Source organism: Nomascus leucogenys, chromosome 14 (genome assembly GCF_006542625.1).
Source record: "Nomascus leucogenys isolate Asia chromosome 14, Asia_NLE_v1, whole genome shotgun sequence".
Taxonomy (NCBI): Eukaryota; Metazoa; Chordata; class Mammalia; order Primates; family Hylobatidae; genus Nomascus; species Nomascus leucogenys.
The window spans coordinates 5,815,690-5,834,797 of NC_044394.1; the positions used below are offsets into that span (position 1 = coordinate 5,815,690).

General features: G+C 39.1%; 1 protein-coding gene across 2 annotated transcripts in view; it reads left to right on the top strand.

Moving 5' to 3' along the window:
- ANKFN1 (ankyrin repeat and fibronectin type III domain containing 1) overlaps window positions 1-19,108 on the top strand; it is a 354,475-nt gene that overhangs the window by 164,311 nt on the left and 171,056 nt on the right. For both annotated transcript variants that reach the window (XM_030827987.1, XM_030827986.1), the window contains exon 4: window positions 5,650-5,784. Coding sequence is in view for 1 of the 2 variants with exons in the window: in XM_030827986.1 (XP_030683846.1) it covers window positions 5,650-5,784 (135 nt within the window). In the remaining variant the exon portion in view is untranslated. The remainder of the gene's footprint in view (window positions 1-5,649; window positions 5,785-19,108) is intronic.

Genomic DNA, 19,108 nt, shown 5'->3' on the forward strand with positions numbered 1-19,108 from the left:
GTGGGGGATCCTGGGCTCATACAGACAATAGGGGATTCATAGCTTGAGAATTCTAATGATGACTGAAAGGAGGGTGGCAGCCAGGACAAGAAGGCTTTTCAGAAGCATGGACTCTGATTATCACGTCGGTGCCACAGCCCGGTGAGAGGCTGCTGAGAGGACGGATGAAGCCATTCTTGGAAGGCTTTCAGTGAAGTGTTTGTAACCTCCTTTAAGAGAATCTCGTTTCTCAAAAATGTGGCACTGGAAAATCCCACATGATTAGTTCAGATAAACACTCTGTCATCGGATTGCACTACGAGGAATATCGGCCATTTCTTTTCGAAGAGTCTTTTTGAGTGCAATGTGTCTCGTCTCCAAGACTTAGAGAAAAATTCCAAAAGAGGCTTTCTCAGGATATTTTCAGACCGTTACTTTTAGTCTGAAAGGTCAATTGGTGCTTAAAACAAAATAATCAAGAACTAGCATGCCCGTGAGCAGTCTGCATCTTTTCTTTAGAAAAAAAAAAAAAAAAAGTCTGCTTTGGATTGAATAGCCAATGCACTCCCCCACCCCTTTTCTTTTTTCTTTGGGGATTAGAAATTGAGAGGGAGGAGGAAGAAGAGTTTCACATTCATTACTAACAACTTCGCACATAATAAGCATATTCAGATACACCCTGGGGTGTTAGTTTTCTTTTCCTATTTTTTTGTCTCCTTTTTAGCAGCTTTCGGTAAGTAGCACATTTTATTTTTAAAAAAAGAATCGGAGCCGTTATTGAGCAGCCGCACCCTAAGGAAGGTCAAGAGATTAGGGAACGGAAGTAGGCTGGCCAGGCACTTTGCTGACCACAGTAAGGGAATGCCACTTTCTTATAATTTAATTTTGAGATCCTGATGAAAAGGCACTCCCTAAGAAAAAAAAAAAATCTTCGCTGAAAAAAAAGTGAAAAATTGTTAGAAAATAACCATCAAAAAGTGATCAATTTAAATTTATGTCTAACAAACAAACCACATGGAACTAACTACAGGGCAGACATGCATTTGCAGTGATATATGGACATTCTCAAAATATGGTCAGGATTTTGCAGGGGAAAGTGGACATTACTGGCTTCTGATATTGGTGGGCTTTGGCCTAATTTTGCAAGTATTCTGAAATTCTACACATCGTATGTCACAAATCAGAGGAGAGTATACTAAAAGAGACCTTTGAATTTAACTGGTCCAACGCTCTCATTTCACAAGTGAGAATAATGAAGCCTAATGATAAAAAGTAACTTGCCCAAGATCACACAGCTGGTGAGGGGCAGCTCAAGGACTCAAGTTCAAACTCCCCATTCCCAGACCCAGGTTCTTTCCAATGAGCTAAACAACTGCAGTGGGAAACCGCAGACTCTCACATTTAATGGAAACCCTGTACCCATGCCCCCTGGAAATGGCCCTGAATGTTGCTAGAGGCAGCTCATCTGTCACAGCCTGGGCTAAAATCTTTACCTGGTACTAAATGGATTCTTCAAAGCATTCTATGAACGTCGAGGCACATTGACATGACTCCAAGGACTCAGCTTCTGTTCTTTTCTCTGTCTTAAAAAAAAAAAGAGCACAGACCATAACTTGCAGGCCATAATTATCTCTAGGTGTATGTACTGGAATAAATTAATGTCATCATCATCCGCCGTCATGTAGGCTAAAACTTTAAGTCACCTTCAACTTGTCTCTCTCATCCTCCCCCTCCCCTACCTATACTATTGACAATCCTGTAAGTTCTATCTCCAAAGATAGAACTTTCATCTCCTAATTTACATCTTCACGGGCCTTCACACCATCAGTGTCTTCCTGCTTCTGGGTTCTCACCACTATCCACAATGGCCAGGCCAAGTGGATCCTAATCAACTGCTTTGGCATTCTCCTGCTCAGATCACTGTCACCTATGGCATAACATCCAAACTCTTCAACATGTGTTCAAGCTCTCCCCAGTTTAGCTCCTGCTTACTTTTTGAGACCAATTCCATCAGCTCTTCCCTGCATTATTCACTCCAGTACACTGGACTACTTGTCATTCCCTAACAGCCCCAGAACTCTTTTTTTTTGACACTATGCCTTGACTCCGAACCTGTTTCTTCTTTTCAACCTGTAGAGAGATCGTCATTCCTCCAGTTCCAGTTCAAATGCCACCTTCTCTGTGGATCTTTTCTATGCGTTACAGAAAGAAGTAATAATTCTATGTTCCCTTAGCACATTGCTCATACTCTTTTATAAAAGGCACTTACTTAATTCTGCCTTGTACTGTAATCGGTTCCATATCTCTTGCTAAATGTATCTCTTTTATCTTTGAAAAGATCCCCTGTTCATCTTTGAATGGGAGCAATGCGCCCTCCCAACCACATTGCTTCGTTTAATATACTGCGTATAATAAATTATTTTCTTTCTTAATTTTACTGAGCACTTACTAGGGCAGGAGGTGTAGTGGCTGAAGGAGAAAGATGCAAAATAAAACACAATCCTTGTCTTTAAAGGAGCCTTTAATTGAATCAGTGAGACACATTCGCAAATATCTTAAGCAAGTTAAATAACTGTGGGGGTGGAATTGGGTGGAGGGGAAGTTCTGAGTGTGGAACAAACATTGTCAGTGTTCCAAATGAGAACACTGGTATTATGACATGGAGGGTGGAGTAATGGGGGAGGAGTAGAAGGAAAGAAAGGGCAAAACTGCCTTTAGATCCCATCTTGTGCTGTAGTCATTATTAGAGTCTTCTCTAGGTCTGGCTAATCTCACTTATACTTCCCTCAGAACCAGAGAAATCTTCCTAAAACAAGACTGTGATCATTTAACTCCCTGTTCAAGTGTTTGATGTTCAATGAATCAAGCATCAGATAATTGCAGGCTTATGCTAAGAGTTATAGAGTACCAGTCTGCAGAGATGAGACGAACTCCAGGAAACAGCCAGAGAACAAAAAGGAAGAACATCCTGTAAAATTGCTAGGAAGTGGGAGACAAAGTAAGAGTGTGATCAATATGGGCTGAGATTAATCCAGAAGGATTAATTGGAAGAGGCAAGCCTTCTGTGGATGGTCACTTGGCAAGAAAGATTAGACAAACCAAGAGAACTTTAAGGTTGCTTTCAATTCTAAGACCCCATTTCCCATTATTCCTTGAGATGACTTATGTATTCATTCAATAAATACATGCTAAGCACTTCAACAAAACATCAAATATTTATTGAATGCCTTTCATGTGCCAGGAACTCTGCTAAACCCTGGACATACAGCAGAGAATAAGAGACTTTGCACTTAAACTCTTACAATATAATGGGGATGACTGATGCTAAACAATGAAGTGCAATAAAATATAATGGATATAATGATGGCAGAGTATAAGGTGTCGTGCTTTCAGACCACAGAGCAGGGACCCTAACAGCCTAGGGGCTACAAAAATATCTCTGAGAGTTGATGTTTAAGCCAAGATTCCAAGGCTGTACAGGAGTTAGCCAGACACAGGAAACTGAGCATCCAGGCAGAAGAACACCCATCATATTTGATGATCTGGTATTCAGAAAGAATATAGCATGTCCAAGGAAATAAGAGATATTCAAAAAAGCTACAGCATGGAATGCAAATAGAAAGGTGGTGAGAAATTAGGCTAGAGAGATAGGAAGACCCAGAATATGGGAAATTTTTCTAGGGTATGTCAAGGAGTTTATACTTCATCAATAGGCTCTAAGTAACGTTAAATATGTAGCACAATGAATCTAACCTACTAAATACTTACTAAATGTCTATTAAAGGGTAGATTAATGAATACATGGATGAATTAATGAATTTCTTTTGCAATAAACATGGGCTTTTTGACTCAACTTGAGTATTTGCTCTAGAAAGTGTTGCTGCTATTATCAGAGGCACTCTCCCCTTAGGTCTGCATGGCACATGTAACTCATGACCCCTGTGAGGCAACCTCCTAACCTTAGTAGAGTTACTCAGTCACCTAGCTTACCGCAGCAGATGTAATTCAAGTAAGTCTGCATTCAAGCCAAAATTTTTCTAGATGAAAGGGTAAAGTTTTACCTGGCAATCATTTTGGACTAAGCTGTGCAAGAGAAGCCAGACTCTTTCTTAATCCTTGATGAAAAACATAGCCCTCCAAACCTCAAGGACGTGAATATTCCTAAATTAGATTATTCATAGCAATGCTTCCATGGACAAATAAATCCAAGGATAGAAAGTGATAGTAAGTGTTCATGAGAGAGATTTTGCCTTTTTAATAAGAAAAGAAAAAGTAAGACAATTGTTAAAAGCTAAACCAAGCTCTTCCTTTGGCCACCCAGGTTTTATGAATCACTGAGCCCTGCCTCAGATCGGAGCTCCAGAACAGCCACCTGTTGGGGATGAGCGAGCTATCAGGGGGAGATAATGTCTCTAGAAAGGGGGAGAATTTCATGAATACAAGATGTCATTTCCAGGATTCTAAGCAATTACCAGGCCAAAGATTAACTCTCCACCCTCTTGTTTATGATCAAGAGACTTTCTCCTGATTTGCTACGGAGTCTCATTCAAAATTTGAGAGTTTATTTGGCTCCAGGTATAAATAACAGACTAGTCAGTGCCTAGCAGAAGAGTCCAAAATTACTTCTGAAGTCATCACAGCAGCTAAACATTCATTTGGCAGAGAAAGAATCAGAACAGAGCTTTAGAAAGATTCCTAATGCTGTTGCTAGTGTCTGTCTGTGTGTGTGTGTGTGTGTGTGCGCGTGCACATGTGCAGTATTCATATGTGCTATCAATCGGCAAGTCCCACCCCTCAACATAATAGCCTGTGAAGGTCATTTGCCATTTTATTTCAGTGAGAACCTTTAAAAATGCCTACATATGCAGCTTTCTAGGAAATCTATTTGTGTCTTTCATTAGTCATGTAAAGAACAATGCTGTGAAAGGAGCCGGGTATACCCATATGTGGCTGGCATAGAAGCAGCACTGGAATCTTCTTCCTGAAACTGAGCCTCTTGCTGTCCTAAGTTCCACGTCTGCTGACTACTTTCTCAGAACCCGCTCAGACAAAAGCCCAAGCACAGCTTCAGCAGCCCTGACTGGATTTAGAGCTTTCTTAAGATGCCCCCTAGCTCCTGCTAGGAGCTTGTAGGGAATTGCACAGATGCCCTGGGGTGAAGGGATGTGACAGCCACCTGTGTGCTTCTGGTGCCAGACGGCTGTGGAAACAAGGGGGTGTCTGGCCCCAGAAGGGCTGTAGATCATTTGCACTCACAGATTGCTGGATGAGCTCTTGGATGCCAGACAATATTTCTTTCCTTGCCGTTGATGTGGTGACCCACTGCCCCTCTGCTCAGCCCTGAGTGACAGTCGGTTCGGATTCAGTCTTGTTTGCTATGAAGCTAGTTGTCTCCGCAAGCCGTTTCAAATGGTCCTCACGGATACAATAGGCTAAGCACACACTGAAGTCATGGTATCCTTTTACTACACGCACACAAGCTACAGGAACCAAGCCTTCCCCAGGCTGCAGTCTGGAGACTACACCTAGCCTCTGAGCCAAGCTGTTTACCTCTCCCTTTCTCTCCCTATGCATCATTTGCTCTTTTATTTTGCATTAAGAGTAGCTTCGTGATCATGGACTTCAGCTCTTGCCTGTAGTGATCCCGTTCGCATTTTATTCTTTACACAGAATAGGAAGGAGGTTCGCTTGCTTTGCACAGAGGCTGAGCCACAGGAGAAAGCAAAGCCAATGTGATTTATTGAATGAAAGCACTGGACAATTACCAACAACTTGTTCCTCTGCTGCCTCGAACAGCATAAACTGGTAAGTCAAATTTACTGTTGTCTTTCTTCATGTGAATATGGAGCTTTCTTAATTACTGATTATTTTTAAATCTGTGTATGTTGCTGTGGCTTAAATTATACTTAAAAATCTGCATCTTCCAAAGTTAGCTGCAGGTGGTCCATGAAGAATACACACAAGCACACACACACACACAGTGGTCTGCAATTGTACATACACGTCCCTGTGGAGAGACAGGATGGGGGTAGGGAAGCCCCATTTCTGATAATTGGGCATTTTGTTTGCAGTAAGCTTAATCACATTAAGTACTTGCATAACTGATTAGCATTAACTATGAAAAATAAATTCCTGTTTTGTTGTATAAAATCATTTTCCAGTCAGGTTCCTGAGTACCTAACAAAACACCTGTTGGGTCAGGTAAAGATGGGTTCCATCATGCTGATAATCCTGAATGCAAACCCAGATATATTACTGTCTTTAATCCAATTTTCAGACTGGGCAAGCAGAGTGGAATGCCAGCACTCTGTTCGTCCTGGGTGAGTGTGCCCATAGATACCATTATGACTGTGATACTGAGGATATCTGCCAAGGGAATCAGTGGACATGTATTTAAATCCTTGCTTGATCCACCACTACTTCTGCATCTATGTTATTTAAGTCTTTTCTTTATTTCATAAAGATATGGTTGCTGAGGTGCACTGGGTTCAAAGTGGGATGTTCTAAGTATCCAGTTTCCCAGGCCAGTTTCATTGGCCTGGTCACGGCCATCAGGAGCTCCACTGATAATCAAGGCTGAGTTTGCGTCTGTACTGGGCTCCAAAAATCCCCGTACTCACTTGGTTTCTTCATTTCCTAAATAAGAGGTAGGCCAACCTCAGCAGAGAGAGAAAGTGAATGTAGAAAGATACTGCTTTTCTTACCACCATCCCCACCCCCACCAGTCTCCTTAGTCTTTTGTTTGCCTGGCTACCCCAAGGCTTTATGGCAGCATCAATCCATCTCTGGTGAACTCAGAGTCCATATAAGTGTCATATAGAGTTTAATGTCTTTGGTGCACTCTATCTGCAGTATATCACTGGCTGTTCAGACAAAGTTGTGGCCTTGGGTGTGACAAAGATGAATGATGTTAGAACAGTGAGCAGCATGCTTCCCTAAATAAAAACCAAAGTTAGGAAACTGGAGAGATGGGTGAAGTTTTGCCTGGTGGAAAGGATCTCCAAGCCGCTCAATCACAAGAGCCAAGGTCATTCTCCCAGGTGATTTGGCTATTTCACAAATGACGGCATTCTAATAGCAAGGAGACCGAATTACCTACTGGTTACAGGAATGGTGAAATGTCAGGATAGTTGCATATTTGTGCTGGTTCCCAGATTAAAGATGTGTCTTTTGGAAATTTCCTTAGCCTCTGTGGATCTCTGTTCTGCCATTCCTTGTATTCCTAATTGTTTCAAAGAAGACATGCTAAGCTCAATTAATGTATTCATGAGATACTACTTTAGGTTCTTTTGTTAAATGACGAACTAGATATTCAAGATCATTGTTCATGTACTTTAATTCAGGGGTCATTCATCAGAAATACACAGATGAGAGTCTGTGAGGATGAGGGGATACATGTCCCTTCCCTCATCTAAGGGATCCAGAACACTGTGAAGGAAGCATGATCAAACATAGGGAATTAGAAAAGGAGAATGGAGCTGAGAAGTGATGTTAAAAAAATTCAAATTCAAATAAACAGGTCATGTAAATAAACAGGATTTTAAAAAATATTGATTAGTGATAACTGATTTGCTATACTTATGACCCCAAGATCCTAAAGATCATTAGTATTTTGAAACAAACATGGAAGTATTTTTTTCAGAGGGTAGTTCAGGTGTGGGTATAATCCATGTATAGAACTTAGGGCAACTTTCAGTTGCTCAAATTGCTTCTGTTCCCATGCATATGGAATTAGCAGCTGCAAATGTACTATGATTTGAGAAGCTCTAGAAGGCTTATTTGCACCCCCCAAAATTTGTCCCATCTCTTAGTATTAGGGCACCTGAAATTCTTTCATCAGAGATTCAATTAAGTATTGATGTATTTTATAAAATTCAAACATTCCTAGGGGAAATAGTAAAGTAAGCCACTGATACTTTATGATAAACGAATGTATTAAATTGTTTCTACTTCAAAGGTAACCCAAAGGATGTGGAATTAGTATTCTATGAATTATTCTGCTTTGTATTTGCTTCATACCTGTCTCTAAGAACTTCACTTATAATTATTATTTCACTCTTCATCAGAAAAATAAGTACCCTTAGGGCAAGTTATTTCCTTCTTTTATGGAATATCTGGATTAGACAATACCATCTCGATTTCCTATAGGCTTCTGAGAGTCACACTGTGGAAAGCCAAACTCACTATCTTTTCCCTTTCTAAACTCACTTCTTTGCCTATGTTCCTTTAAAAAAAAGACGGAGGGGTGGGGGAACCTATCATGCACCCAGTCAGCTAATAAGGCTCACAGAATTTATCACTGGGTTTCCTGATCTCTCTAGCCCCTTCATCCAATCACTAACAAAATTTAGTCTATTTTATTTCCTTCATCTTTTGAATCTGTCCAGCCCACCCCATCCCCATTGCCACAAGCTTTAGTTGAAGTCACCAGCTCTCATGGGGTAATTTTTTAAGAGCTCCATACTTGGTTGTCCCCCACCACTGTTCCTACGTCCCTCCCCTTTCCAGCAATCCTCTAGCTGCTACCAGAGCAATTCTCTAAAAAAGCAAATCTCAATTTTTCCTTCAAAGTCCCCAATGCTGCCCTGTTGGGTACAAGTTAAAGTCTATGATTCTTATCGTGGCATGCAAGTCCTTTGGTGGTCTGGCCCTGCTACCTCTTCAGGCTTCTTTCCAAAGGTCCTGGCATGGTTGATGAAATGTACCACTGTGAGTGTCAGAGCCCAGAAAAACTTCATGGGGGCCCTCACTAGCACTGACTTACCAATGACACCATGATGTTTCCCGTCTCTATATCCTAAGCTGAACTATTATACCTAGAATGCCCCTTTTCCCCTTCCTGCTAGTTAATTCCTCATTCATCATTCAAAATCCTTCTCAGGCATCACCTTCTCTAACCCATTTTCCCACCACCTCTTATCTGATGACCACATCCTGTCACCCAGAAAGTTCATCACTCACCCCTCTGTGCTACTTCTATGTCTTAGGTTTTTTGAGAAAAGTGTTTAGAGGTTAAGATCTCAAATCTAGACTCATACTACCTGGGTTTGAATCCCAGATTTACTACTCTTTAGTACTGCCTCAATTTCTGTCTGTGTAAAATGGAGGTAATAATAGTCATTCCTTCACATGGCTATTATGGGATTCAGTAAGTTGATACATGTAACAACACTGCAACACACTGAATGCTTATGTTTCTACGAAAGCCAAATGTTGAAATCTTAATCCCCAAGGTTGGTGGTATTAGGAACTGAGGCCTTCAAGAAGATATTAGGTCATAAGAACCCTGCCATCATCATTGAAGTTAGTGCCCAACCCCAGAGAGCTTACTAGTTCCTTCCACCATGTGAAGATATAGCAAGAGGGTTCTGTCTTTGAACCAGGAAGTCAGCCCTCACCAGACACCAAATCTACTGGTTGCCTTGATCTTGGACTTTCCAGTCTCCAGAACTGTGAGAAATAAATGTTTATTGTTTACAAGCCACCCAGTTTATGGTATTTTGTTGTAGCAGTCTGAAGGGACTAAGACAGGCATTATTCTAAATAGGACCTGGCTCATAGAAAGTGTTATAGAAGTGTATTAGTCTGTTCTCACGCTGCTACTAAAGGAAATGTATAAAGGAAAGACGGGGTAATATATGACATAAAGAGGTTTAATGGAATCACAGTTCCACGTGGCTGTGGAGGGCTCACAATCATGGCAGAAGGCAAAGGAGAAGCAAAGGCACATCTTACATGGTGGCAGGCAGGAGCACTTGTGCAGGGGAACTCCCACTTAAAAAATCGTCAGATCTCATGAGACTTATTCACTACCATGAGAATGGTATGGGGGAAACCGCCCCCATGATTCAATTATCTCCACCTTGCCCTGACCTTGACGTGTGGGGATTATTACAATTCAGGGTGAGATTTGGGTGGAGACACAGCCAAGCCATATCAAGAAATATAAGCTAGTATTATTAGTCCATAATTTCACATACCACACTATTTCATAGCTATGCATTTGCATAACTGACTTCCTTTTTAGCCTATGAGCTCCTTGGGAACAGATAGGGTAACCAGCTCATTTCAAGTTGCCTAGGACTTTCCAAGTTTTAGCTCTGAAAGTACTGCATCCTGGAAACCCTCTCAGTCCTGAACAAACTAAGACGGTTGGTTACCCTATGTGGGATACTATCTTACTTACTTTTTAATCCCTTGGATCTATCACAGGATACATAGGTTACAAAGTAGATCACCCATAAGTATTTGTTGAACTATAGAAACCATACTGATCATCTTTCTATCCTCTTCTTCATAAACATATGCTTTCATACTTCAAAAATAGTGTTCCTCTTGCCATGGAGTTACAGCTGACTTTTCAAAACTTATCATTTGATATATATACATTAAAGTGCACAGGAACTAGAAAGGTGGCTTCCACTCTGTGTCACCATTGTAGTAGGATTGGCCACCCTTTAGCACTCAAAGACACACCTGTTATGTTAACAGCAGGTGGGGAATGGAAAGAGTCTAACTTTCTTTTCTGCCTAGTGACAGGCAGGTTGAAGCCTTAAGGTCCCCTAGTTCACATCACAGCTAGAAGAGCAATCTTTTCCCAGTCAGAAATGTCCCTCTCACTGACTATATCTGTCTACCCAGCTGTCAAGCATGGTTAAAACTCCTATTTTGAATATGCTATGTCTTACAACTGCTTCTCCTCCAGACTGGCTCAGATCTTTTGTCACAGTACAAATATGCTGAGAAAGTCCCACAACCAAGCTCCAGTGAGACATGAACTCTGGAGGTGCCAAGACTCACAACATGACAAGAAGTCTTGACTTCAGAATCAAGATCTAGGAAGATGAAGCTGACAGGCAGCCAGATCAAGGTCCCTTAGAAATAATAATAGCAGAGTTGTTATAAGTATGGACTTTGGAGCCAGAGTTCAAATCCTGCTGCTCCATTTACTGGCTGTAACATCTTGGACAGGTTAGCTAACCTCTCTGGGCCTCAGTAAAATGAGAATATAGTGAAAGCAGCTATTTCCTCAGAGAGTTATTATTACATCTTGTTTTAGCATGTACAAACAAAACTTAAGGTAAAGCCAATTGCAAATTATCTATTGGGTATTGGGAGATACAACCTCAGGGCATCAAGAGTGAAGAAAAAAGGGAAGTGAGTCAAGCAAGAAAGGAAAACAAAGGTGGCTGTAACTGAAATAGCGATTCCTTCACAAGAAAACACATCTTGTTGTTCTTTTGTATGTGTTGGCTTCCAGGTAGCCCTCAGAACAGTCTGCAGGAAGGAATAGAGAAGAAATTATCTACTGGCTACTGAAAGTCTCCTGTGTCTCACTGGTCCAATTTTCTCCATTTTTGGTGGTGTTACTCAGTCTCTTGGGGTAGCCACAAGGGAAGCTAAGGCCTCCATGGGTCTTGTTGGGTCAGGGCTTCTGCAGCTACTGTCACAACAAGCATGATGGAGGCCATGACAAAACACGCCCTCTACCTGAGACAGCTGGTAGTGTTAGGAGACAGGACGATGGCAGCAATCAGAGGCTCTCTGCTTATGTAAGCAGCAAAGCCCAGGGAATAGGCGGTTGTGAAGCCAGCGTGAGGAGGCTCCACTCTGCACAGGCTACTCTTCTTCCTGTTTTGGACCTGCATTCTCCAGGCTACTGTACTATTTTTTTCCTATGTTTTCTTCTAAACATTTTATAGTTTTAGCTTTTACATTTAGGTCTAGGATGATCTATTTCAGGTTAATTTTTGTATATGATGTGAAATAGGGATTGAGGGTTTTTACATTTTTCAGTATGGATATACCATTGTTCCAGTACAATTTGTTGAAAAGATTATCTTTTTTCCTATTGAATTACCTTGACACCTTTTTCAGAGATGAATTGATCATATATGTACAGGTTGTTTCCTGGCTTTCTATTCTGTGTCATTCATCTGTATTTCTATCTTTATAATATTGTCTTTATCTGTATGGCTATCCTTAATCCAATCCTATATGTCTTAATTACTGTAGCTTCAAAGGAAGTTTTGAAATCACATAGTGTAAGTCTTCCAACTTTGTTCTCTTTTTCAAAATTGTTTTGGCTATTTTAGATCCTTTCCATTTCTATAAAAATTTTAGAATCCGCTTGTCAATTTCTACTAAAATAAAAAGCCTGCTAGGATTTTGATTGAGATTGCATTGAATGTATAGGTCAGTTTGGAAGAACTGAAACTTTAACAATACCTATTCTTCCAATCCATGAACAAGGTGTATATATATATATATATATATAGCTCTTCTTTAATTTCATCATTTAATATCATGTCACATTCAGCATCCACACTTTTCATAAGTAGACTTTTATAGATTTATTAGATTATTCTATGTAAACTTTCATGTCATCTGCAAATGAAGACTATCTCACTTCTTTCTTTCCAATATATAGGTCTTTAACTTATTTTTCTTGCCCTACTTCACTGGCTAGGATGCCCAGTACAATAGAAAAAGTAGGAGTGGACATGTTTGCCTTGTTTCTGATCTTAGAAGAGCTTTATCTTTACTCATGAAGTATGATATTGGCTATAGGTTTTAAAAGATTCTTTTAATCAGGTTGAAGAAGTTCTCTTACATTCCTGAAAGATTTTTTTTACCATGAATAAATGTTGTATATTAGTAAATCCAATTGCTTTTTATGAATCCATAGAGAAGATCATATAGTTTTTCCTCATCTTCTCTTTTAATGTATTAAATTACATTGACACCAATGGATAGATAAATATTATACTAACCTTGCCTTCTTGGAATGAACCCTGCCTAGTCATGATGCATTATCCTTTTTATAATATACATTGCTGGATTTAATTTGCTAACATTTTGTTGAAATTTTTTGCCTCCATGTTCATGATAGACATTGGTCCATACCTTTGTTTTCATGTCTTGCCTTTTTCCTGGTTTTAAAATCAAGGCAGTACTAGCCTTAAAAATGAAGCCAAATTTTCGGAAAAGTTGTATGTCGAATTGGTATCATTCCTTAAAGGTTTGGTAGGCTGTAACATTTAACATGACATTTATTAAGGATTTTGGGATAAATTATTAGCATGCAGAAAAAGAAAATGTAAAACTAGAAATTAACATTCCCATAAAAATTGGTCTCCTAGCTAATATCTCCTAAAGCCTGGTCCTATAGCCAAGTTGTACGGACCAGCCCACCTTTGGCCAACCATGTATTTCCCTCTCTTTGGAACTCAGGTCCCCTACATCTTTATTAAGTAAGAAAATGATACATCTTCTTGCTTAAAGCAAACCCCGTGGGATTTTATTAAATATTAAATATTCTTAAAATAACATCTAACAATTGAACAATTGAATAAATGAATAGTGGCATATCCATACAATGGAATACTACTCAGCAATAAAAACTGAAGGACTATTGACACAAAGATTATAGATGGATCTCAAAATGATTACGCTGATTTAAAGGAGGTGGATTTTAAAAGTGTGCATACTGAATATTCCATGTATATATTCAAGAAAATGAAACATGATCTATAGTATCAGAAAGAATGTTGGTACTTCCCTAGAAACTGTGGGGGCAGTGAAGGGATTTTAATCAGGAGAGGGGGGAAAATATTACAAAAAGACACAAAGAAACTTTTAAGGATAATGTATATGTTCATTATCTTGATTGTGACAAATGGTTTCATGAGTGAACACTTATGTCAAAGCTAATCAAATTGTACTTTTTAAAACATGCAGTTTAATTTATGTTAATTATACCTCAAAAGACCTCTTAAAGGATAATAACTAATATTTATTGAACACCTATTTTTTCAAGCACTCTGCTAAACAATGTATATGTATTTGTTCATTTAAAATTCTGATATCCCTTTTTGGACAATACATGACTATTACTATTAACATGAGGAATAATGTTAATTATGAGGAAATTGAGGTTCAGGGAAGCTAAATAAGTCGCTCAAGGTCATATAGTTAATAAGTTAAAAAGCCAAAACATAAAGTTCAATCAACCTTATATCAGAGCCATACTTTTAATACTGTGCTTAAAACCACCATAAAGAATGGAATAAAATGTCCTGAATGGTATTGCCTAGGTTTTCTTCTAGGGTTTTTATGGTTTTAGGTCTAACATTTAAGTCTTTAATCCATCTTGAATTAATTTTTGTGGAAGGTGTAAGGAAGGGATCCAGTTTCAGCTTTCTACATATGGCTAGCCAGTTTTCACAGCACCATTTATTAAATAGGGAATCCTTTCCCCATTGCTTGTTTTTGTCAGGTTTGTCAAAAATCAGATGGTCGTAGATGTGTGGTGTTATTTCTGAGGCCTCTGTTCTGTTCCATTGGTCTGTATCTCTGTTTTGGTAACAGTACCATGATGTTTTGGTTACTGTAGCCTTGTAGTACAGTTTGAAGTCAGGTAGAGTGATGCCTCCAGCTTTGTTCTTTTTGCTTAGAATTGTCTTGGCAGGGCAGGCTCTGTTTTGGTTCCATATGAACTTTAAAGTGGTTTTTTTCCAATTCTGTGAAAAAAGTCATTGGTAGCTTGGTGGGGATGGCATTGAATCTACAAATTACCTTGGGCAGTATGGCCATTTTCACGATATTGATTCTTCCTAACCATTAGCATGGACTGTTCTTCCTTTTGTTTGTGTCCTCCTTTATTTTGTTGAGCAGTGATTTGTAGTTCTCCTTGAAGAGGCCCTTCACTTCCCTTGTAAGTTGGATTCCTAGGTATTTTATTCTCTTTGTAGCAATTGAGAATGGGAGTTCACTCATGATTTGTCTCTTTGTCTGTTATTGGTGTATAGGAATGCTTGTGATTTTTGCACATTGATTTTGTATCCTGAGAGTTTGCCGAAGTTGCTCATCAGCTTAAGGAGATTGTGGGCTGAGATGATGGGGTTTTCTAAATATACAATCATGTCATCTGCAATGAGGGACAATTTGACTTCCTCTTTTCCTAATCGAAACCCTTTATTTCTTTCTCTTGCCTGATTGCCCTGGCCAGAACTTCCAACACTATGTTGGATAGGAGTGGTGAGAGAGGGCATCCTTGTCTTGTGCCAGTTTTCAAAGGGAATGCTTCCAGTTTCTGCCCATTCAGTATGATATTGGCTGTGGGTTTATCATAAATAGCTCTTATTATTTTGAGATATGTTCCATCAATGCCTAGTTTATTGAGAGTTTTTAGCATGAAATGGTGTTGAATTTTGTCAAAGGCCTTTTCTGCATCTTTGAGATAATCATGCGGTTTTTGTCGTTGGTTCTGTTTATTTATATGCTGGATTACATTTATTGATTTGTGTATGTTGAACCAGCCTTGCATCGCAGGGATGAAGCCAACTTGATCGTGGTGGATTAGCTTTTTGATGAGCTGATGGATTCAGTTGGCCAGTATTTTACTGAGCATTTTCACATCGATGTTCATCAGGAATATTGGTCTAAAATTCTCTTTTTTTGTTGTGTCTCTGCCAGGCTTTGGTATCAGGATGATGCTGGCTTCATCATAAAATGGGTTAGGGAGGATTCCCTCTTTTTCTATTGATTGGAATAGTTTCAGAAGGAATGGTACCAGCTCCTCTTTGTACCTCTGATAGAATTCAGCTGGGAATCTGTCTGGTCCTGGACTCTTTTTGGTTGATAAGCTATTGATTATTGCCTCAATTTCAGAGCCTGTTATGGGTCTATTCAGAGATTCAACTTCTTCCTGGTTTAGTCTTGGGAGGGTGTATGTGTCCAGGTATTTATTCATTTCTTCTAGATGTTCTAGTTTATTTGTGTAGAAGTGTTTATAGTATTCTCTGATGGTAGTTTGTATTTCTGTGAGATCGGTGGTGATATCCCCTTTATCATTTTTTATTGTGTCTATTTGATTCTTCTCTCTTCTTTATTAGTCTTGCTAGCGGTCTATCAATTTTGTTGATCTTTTCAAAAAACCAGCTCCTGGATTCATTGATTTTTTTGAATGGTTTTTTGTGTCTCTATCTCCTTCAGTTCTGCTCTGATCTTAGTTATTTCTTGCCTTCTGCTAGCTTTTGAATGTGTTTGCTCTTGCTTCTCTAGTTCTTTTAATTGTGATGTTAGGGTGTTGATTTTAGGTATTTCCTGCTTTCTCTTCTGGGCATTTAGTGCTATAAATTTCCCTCTACACACTGCTTTAAATGTGTCCCAGAGATTCCGGTATGTTGTGTCTTTGTTTCATTGGTTTCAAAGAACATCTTTATTTCTGCCGTCATTTCATTATTTACCCAGTAGTCATTCAGGAGCAGGTTGTTTAATTCCCAGGTAGTTGTGCAGTTTTGAGTAAGTTTCTTAATCCTGAGTTCTAATTTGATTGCACTGTGGTCTGAGAGACAGTTTGCTGTGATTTCTGTTCTTTTACATTTGCTGAGGAGTGCTTTACTTCCAATTATGTGGTCAATTTTGGAATAAGTGTGAAGTGGTGCTGAGAGAAATGTATATTCTGTTGATGTGGGGTGGAGAGTTCTGTAGATGTCTATTAGGTCTGCTTATTGCAGAGCTGAGTTCAAGTCCTTGATATCCTTGTTAACCTTCTGTCTCATTGATCTGTCTAATATTGACAGTGGGGTGTTGAAGTCTCCCATCGTTATTGTGTGAGAGTCTAAGTCTCTCTGTAGGTCTCTAAGGACTTGTTTTATGAATCTGGGTGCTCAGGCAAGGACTTAATGACCAAAACACCAAAAGCAATGGCAACAAAAGCCAAAATTGACAAATGAGATCTAATTAAACTAAAGGGCTTCTGCACAGCAAAAGAAACCACCATCAGACTGGACAGGCAACCTACAGAATGGGAGACAATTTTTGCAATCTACCTATCTGACAAAGGGCTAATATCCAGAATCTACAAAGAACTTAAACAAATTTACAAGAAAAAAACAAACAACCCCATCAACAAGTGGGCAAACGATATGAACAGACACTTCTCAAAAGAAGACATTTATGCAGCCAAAAGACACATGAAAAAGTGCTCATCATCACTGGTCATCAGAGAAATGCAAATCAAAACCACAATGAGATACCATCTCACAACAGTTAGAATGGCGATCATTAAAAAAATCAGGAAACAACAGATGCTGGAGAGGATGTGGAGAAATAGGAACACTTTTCCACAGTTGGTGGGAGTGTAAACTAGTTCAACCATTGTGGAAGACAGTGTGGTGATTCCTCAAGGATCTAGAACCAGAAATACTATTTGACCCAGCGATCCCATTACTGAGTGTATGCCCAAAGAATTAGAAATCATGCTATATAAAGACACATGCACACGTATGTTTATTGCAGCACTATTCACAATAGCAAAGACTTGGAACCAACCCAAATGTCCATCAATGATAGACTGGATTAAGAAAATGTGGCACATATATACCATGGAATACTATGCAGCCATAAAAAAGCATGAGTTCATGTCCTTTGCAGGGACATGGATGAAGCTGGAAACCATCATTCTCAGCAAACTATCACAAGGACAGAAAACCAAACAGCACATGTTCTCACTCATAGGTGGGAATTGAACAATAAGAACCCTTGGACACAGGGCGGAGAACATCACATACCGGGGCCTGTTGTGGGGTGGGGAGCTGGGGGAGGGATAGTACTAGGAGAAGTACCTAATGTAAATGATGAGTTAATGGGTGCAGCAAACCAACATGGCACACGTATACCTATGTAACAAACCTGTACATTGTGCACGTGTACCCTAGAACTTAAAGTATAATTTAAAAAAAAAAAAGAATGGAATAAAAGATAATGATAGACTTCAATCTGTGGGTTTTTCAGTGAAAATGGCTAATAAGGAATGCTCTCTTAAGAGTGATATCCCAGATTTAACACAACAGATACAGTTTCCTTGTCCAGTCTTTTTAAAGGACTCTGTATTTATTTTACCCGCCGTATATTTATTTAACACTTGAGTATTTTTTTTTTAGTTCAGTTTAAAGTTGCAAAGAGTACTGTTGCTATCTATTTCAAGATACTCTTGTGGATGCTATAAAGATTACATGATGTATTATTCAAGATCCCAGCAAGAATCATGTAGTGCATTCAAAGAGAAGAACAGAGGGGAGGTTACTAATAAGAACACTTACAAAAGAATGGGCAAGTTAGTGAAAACCAGTAAGGAACGGTAAAGCCTGAAGGGACAAAAGGAGGAGCAATTTCTGTAATGCAGAGGAAATAAGTTGTATTGAAAGGGATACCCCCCAGATGAAGAGGGGTAAATATCACTACCTTACTCTCCAATTTCCAGCCAGTGCCTCCCATTGGGTGGGCAATATCAAGGCTTCTAATCCATGAACAAAGAATGTCTTTCCATTTGTTTATATTTTTCTTAATTTATTTCAATGATGTTTTGTATTTTCTGAAAATTAGTCTTTTACTTCTTTTGTTAAATTTATTTCTAAGTATTTTAATCTTTTGATGCTATTGTAAATTAAATTGTTTTCTTTATTTCATTTCCATTTCATTGTCATTTAAATCAGGAGAAAAAATACAAAAATAAAAGATAAGTTTATGCTCTCTTTATATTTATTCTGCATTTTATATTTGTCTGAATAATTTCCTTCTCAATGCTTTCTCTTTTATACTTTGGTTTAAGTTCAGGGGTACAAGTGCAGGTTTGTTATACAGGTAAACTTGTGTCATGGGGTTTTGTTGTACAGATTATTTCATCACCCAGGTGTTAAGCCTAGTACCCATTAGTTATTTTTCCTTATCCTCTCCCTCTTCCTATCCTTCACCCTCTGAAAGGCCCCAGTATCTCTTGTTCCCCTCTATGTGTCCATGTGTTCTCATCATTTAGCTCTCATTTATAAGTGACAACCTGCAATATTTGGTTTTCTATTCCTGTGTTAGTTTGCTAACGATAATGGCCTCCAGCTCCACCCATGTCCCTGCAAAGGTCATAATCTTGTTCTTTTTATAGCTGCATAGTATTCCATGGTATATATGTACCACATATTCCTTATTCAGTCTATCATTGATGGACATTTAGATTGATTCCATGTCTTTGCACTGTGAATAGTCCTGCAATGAACATATGCATGTATGTCTTTATAATAGAATGGTTTCTATTCCTTTGGGTATATACACAGTATTGGGATTGCTGAGT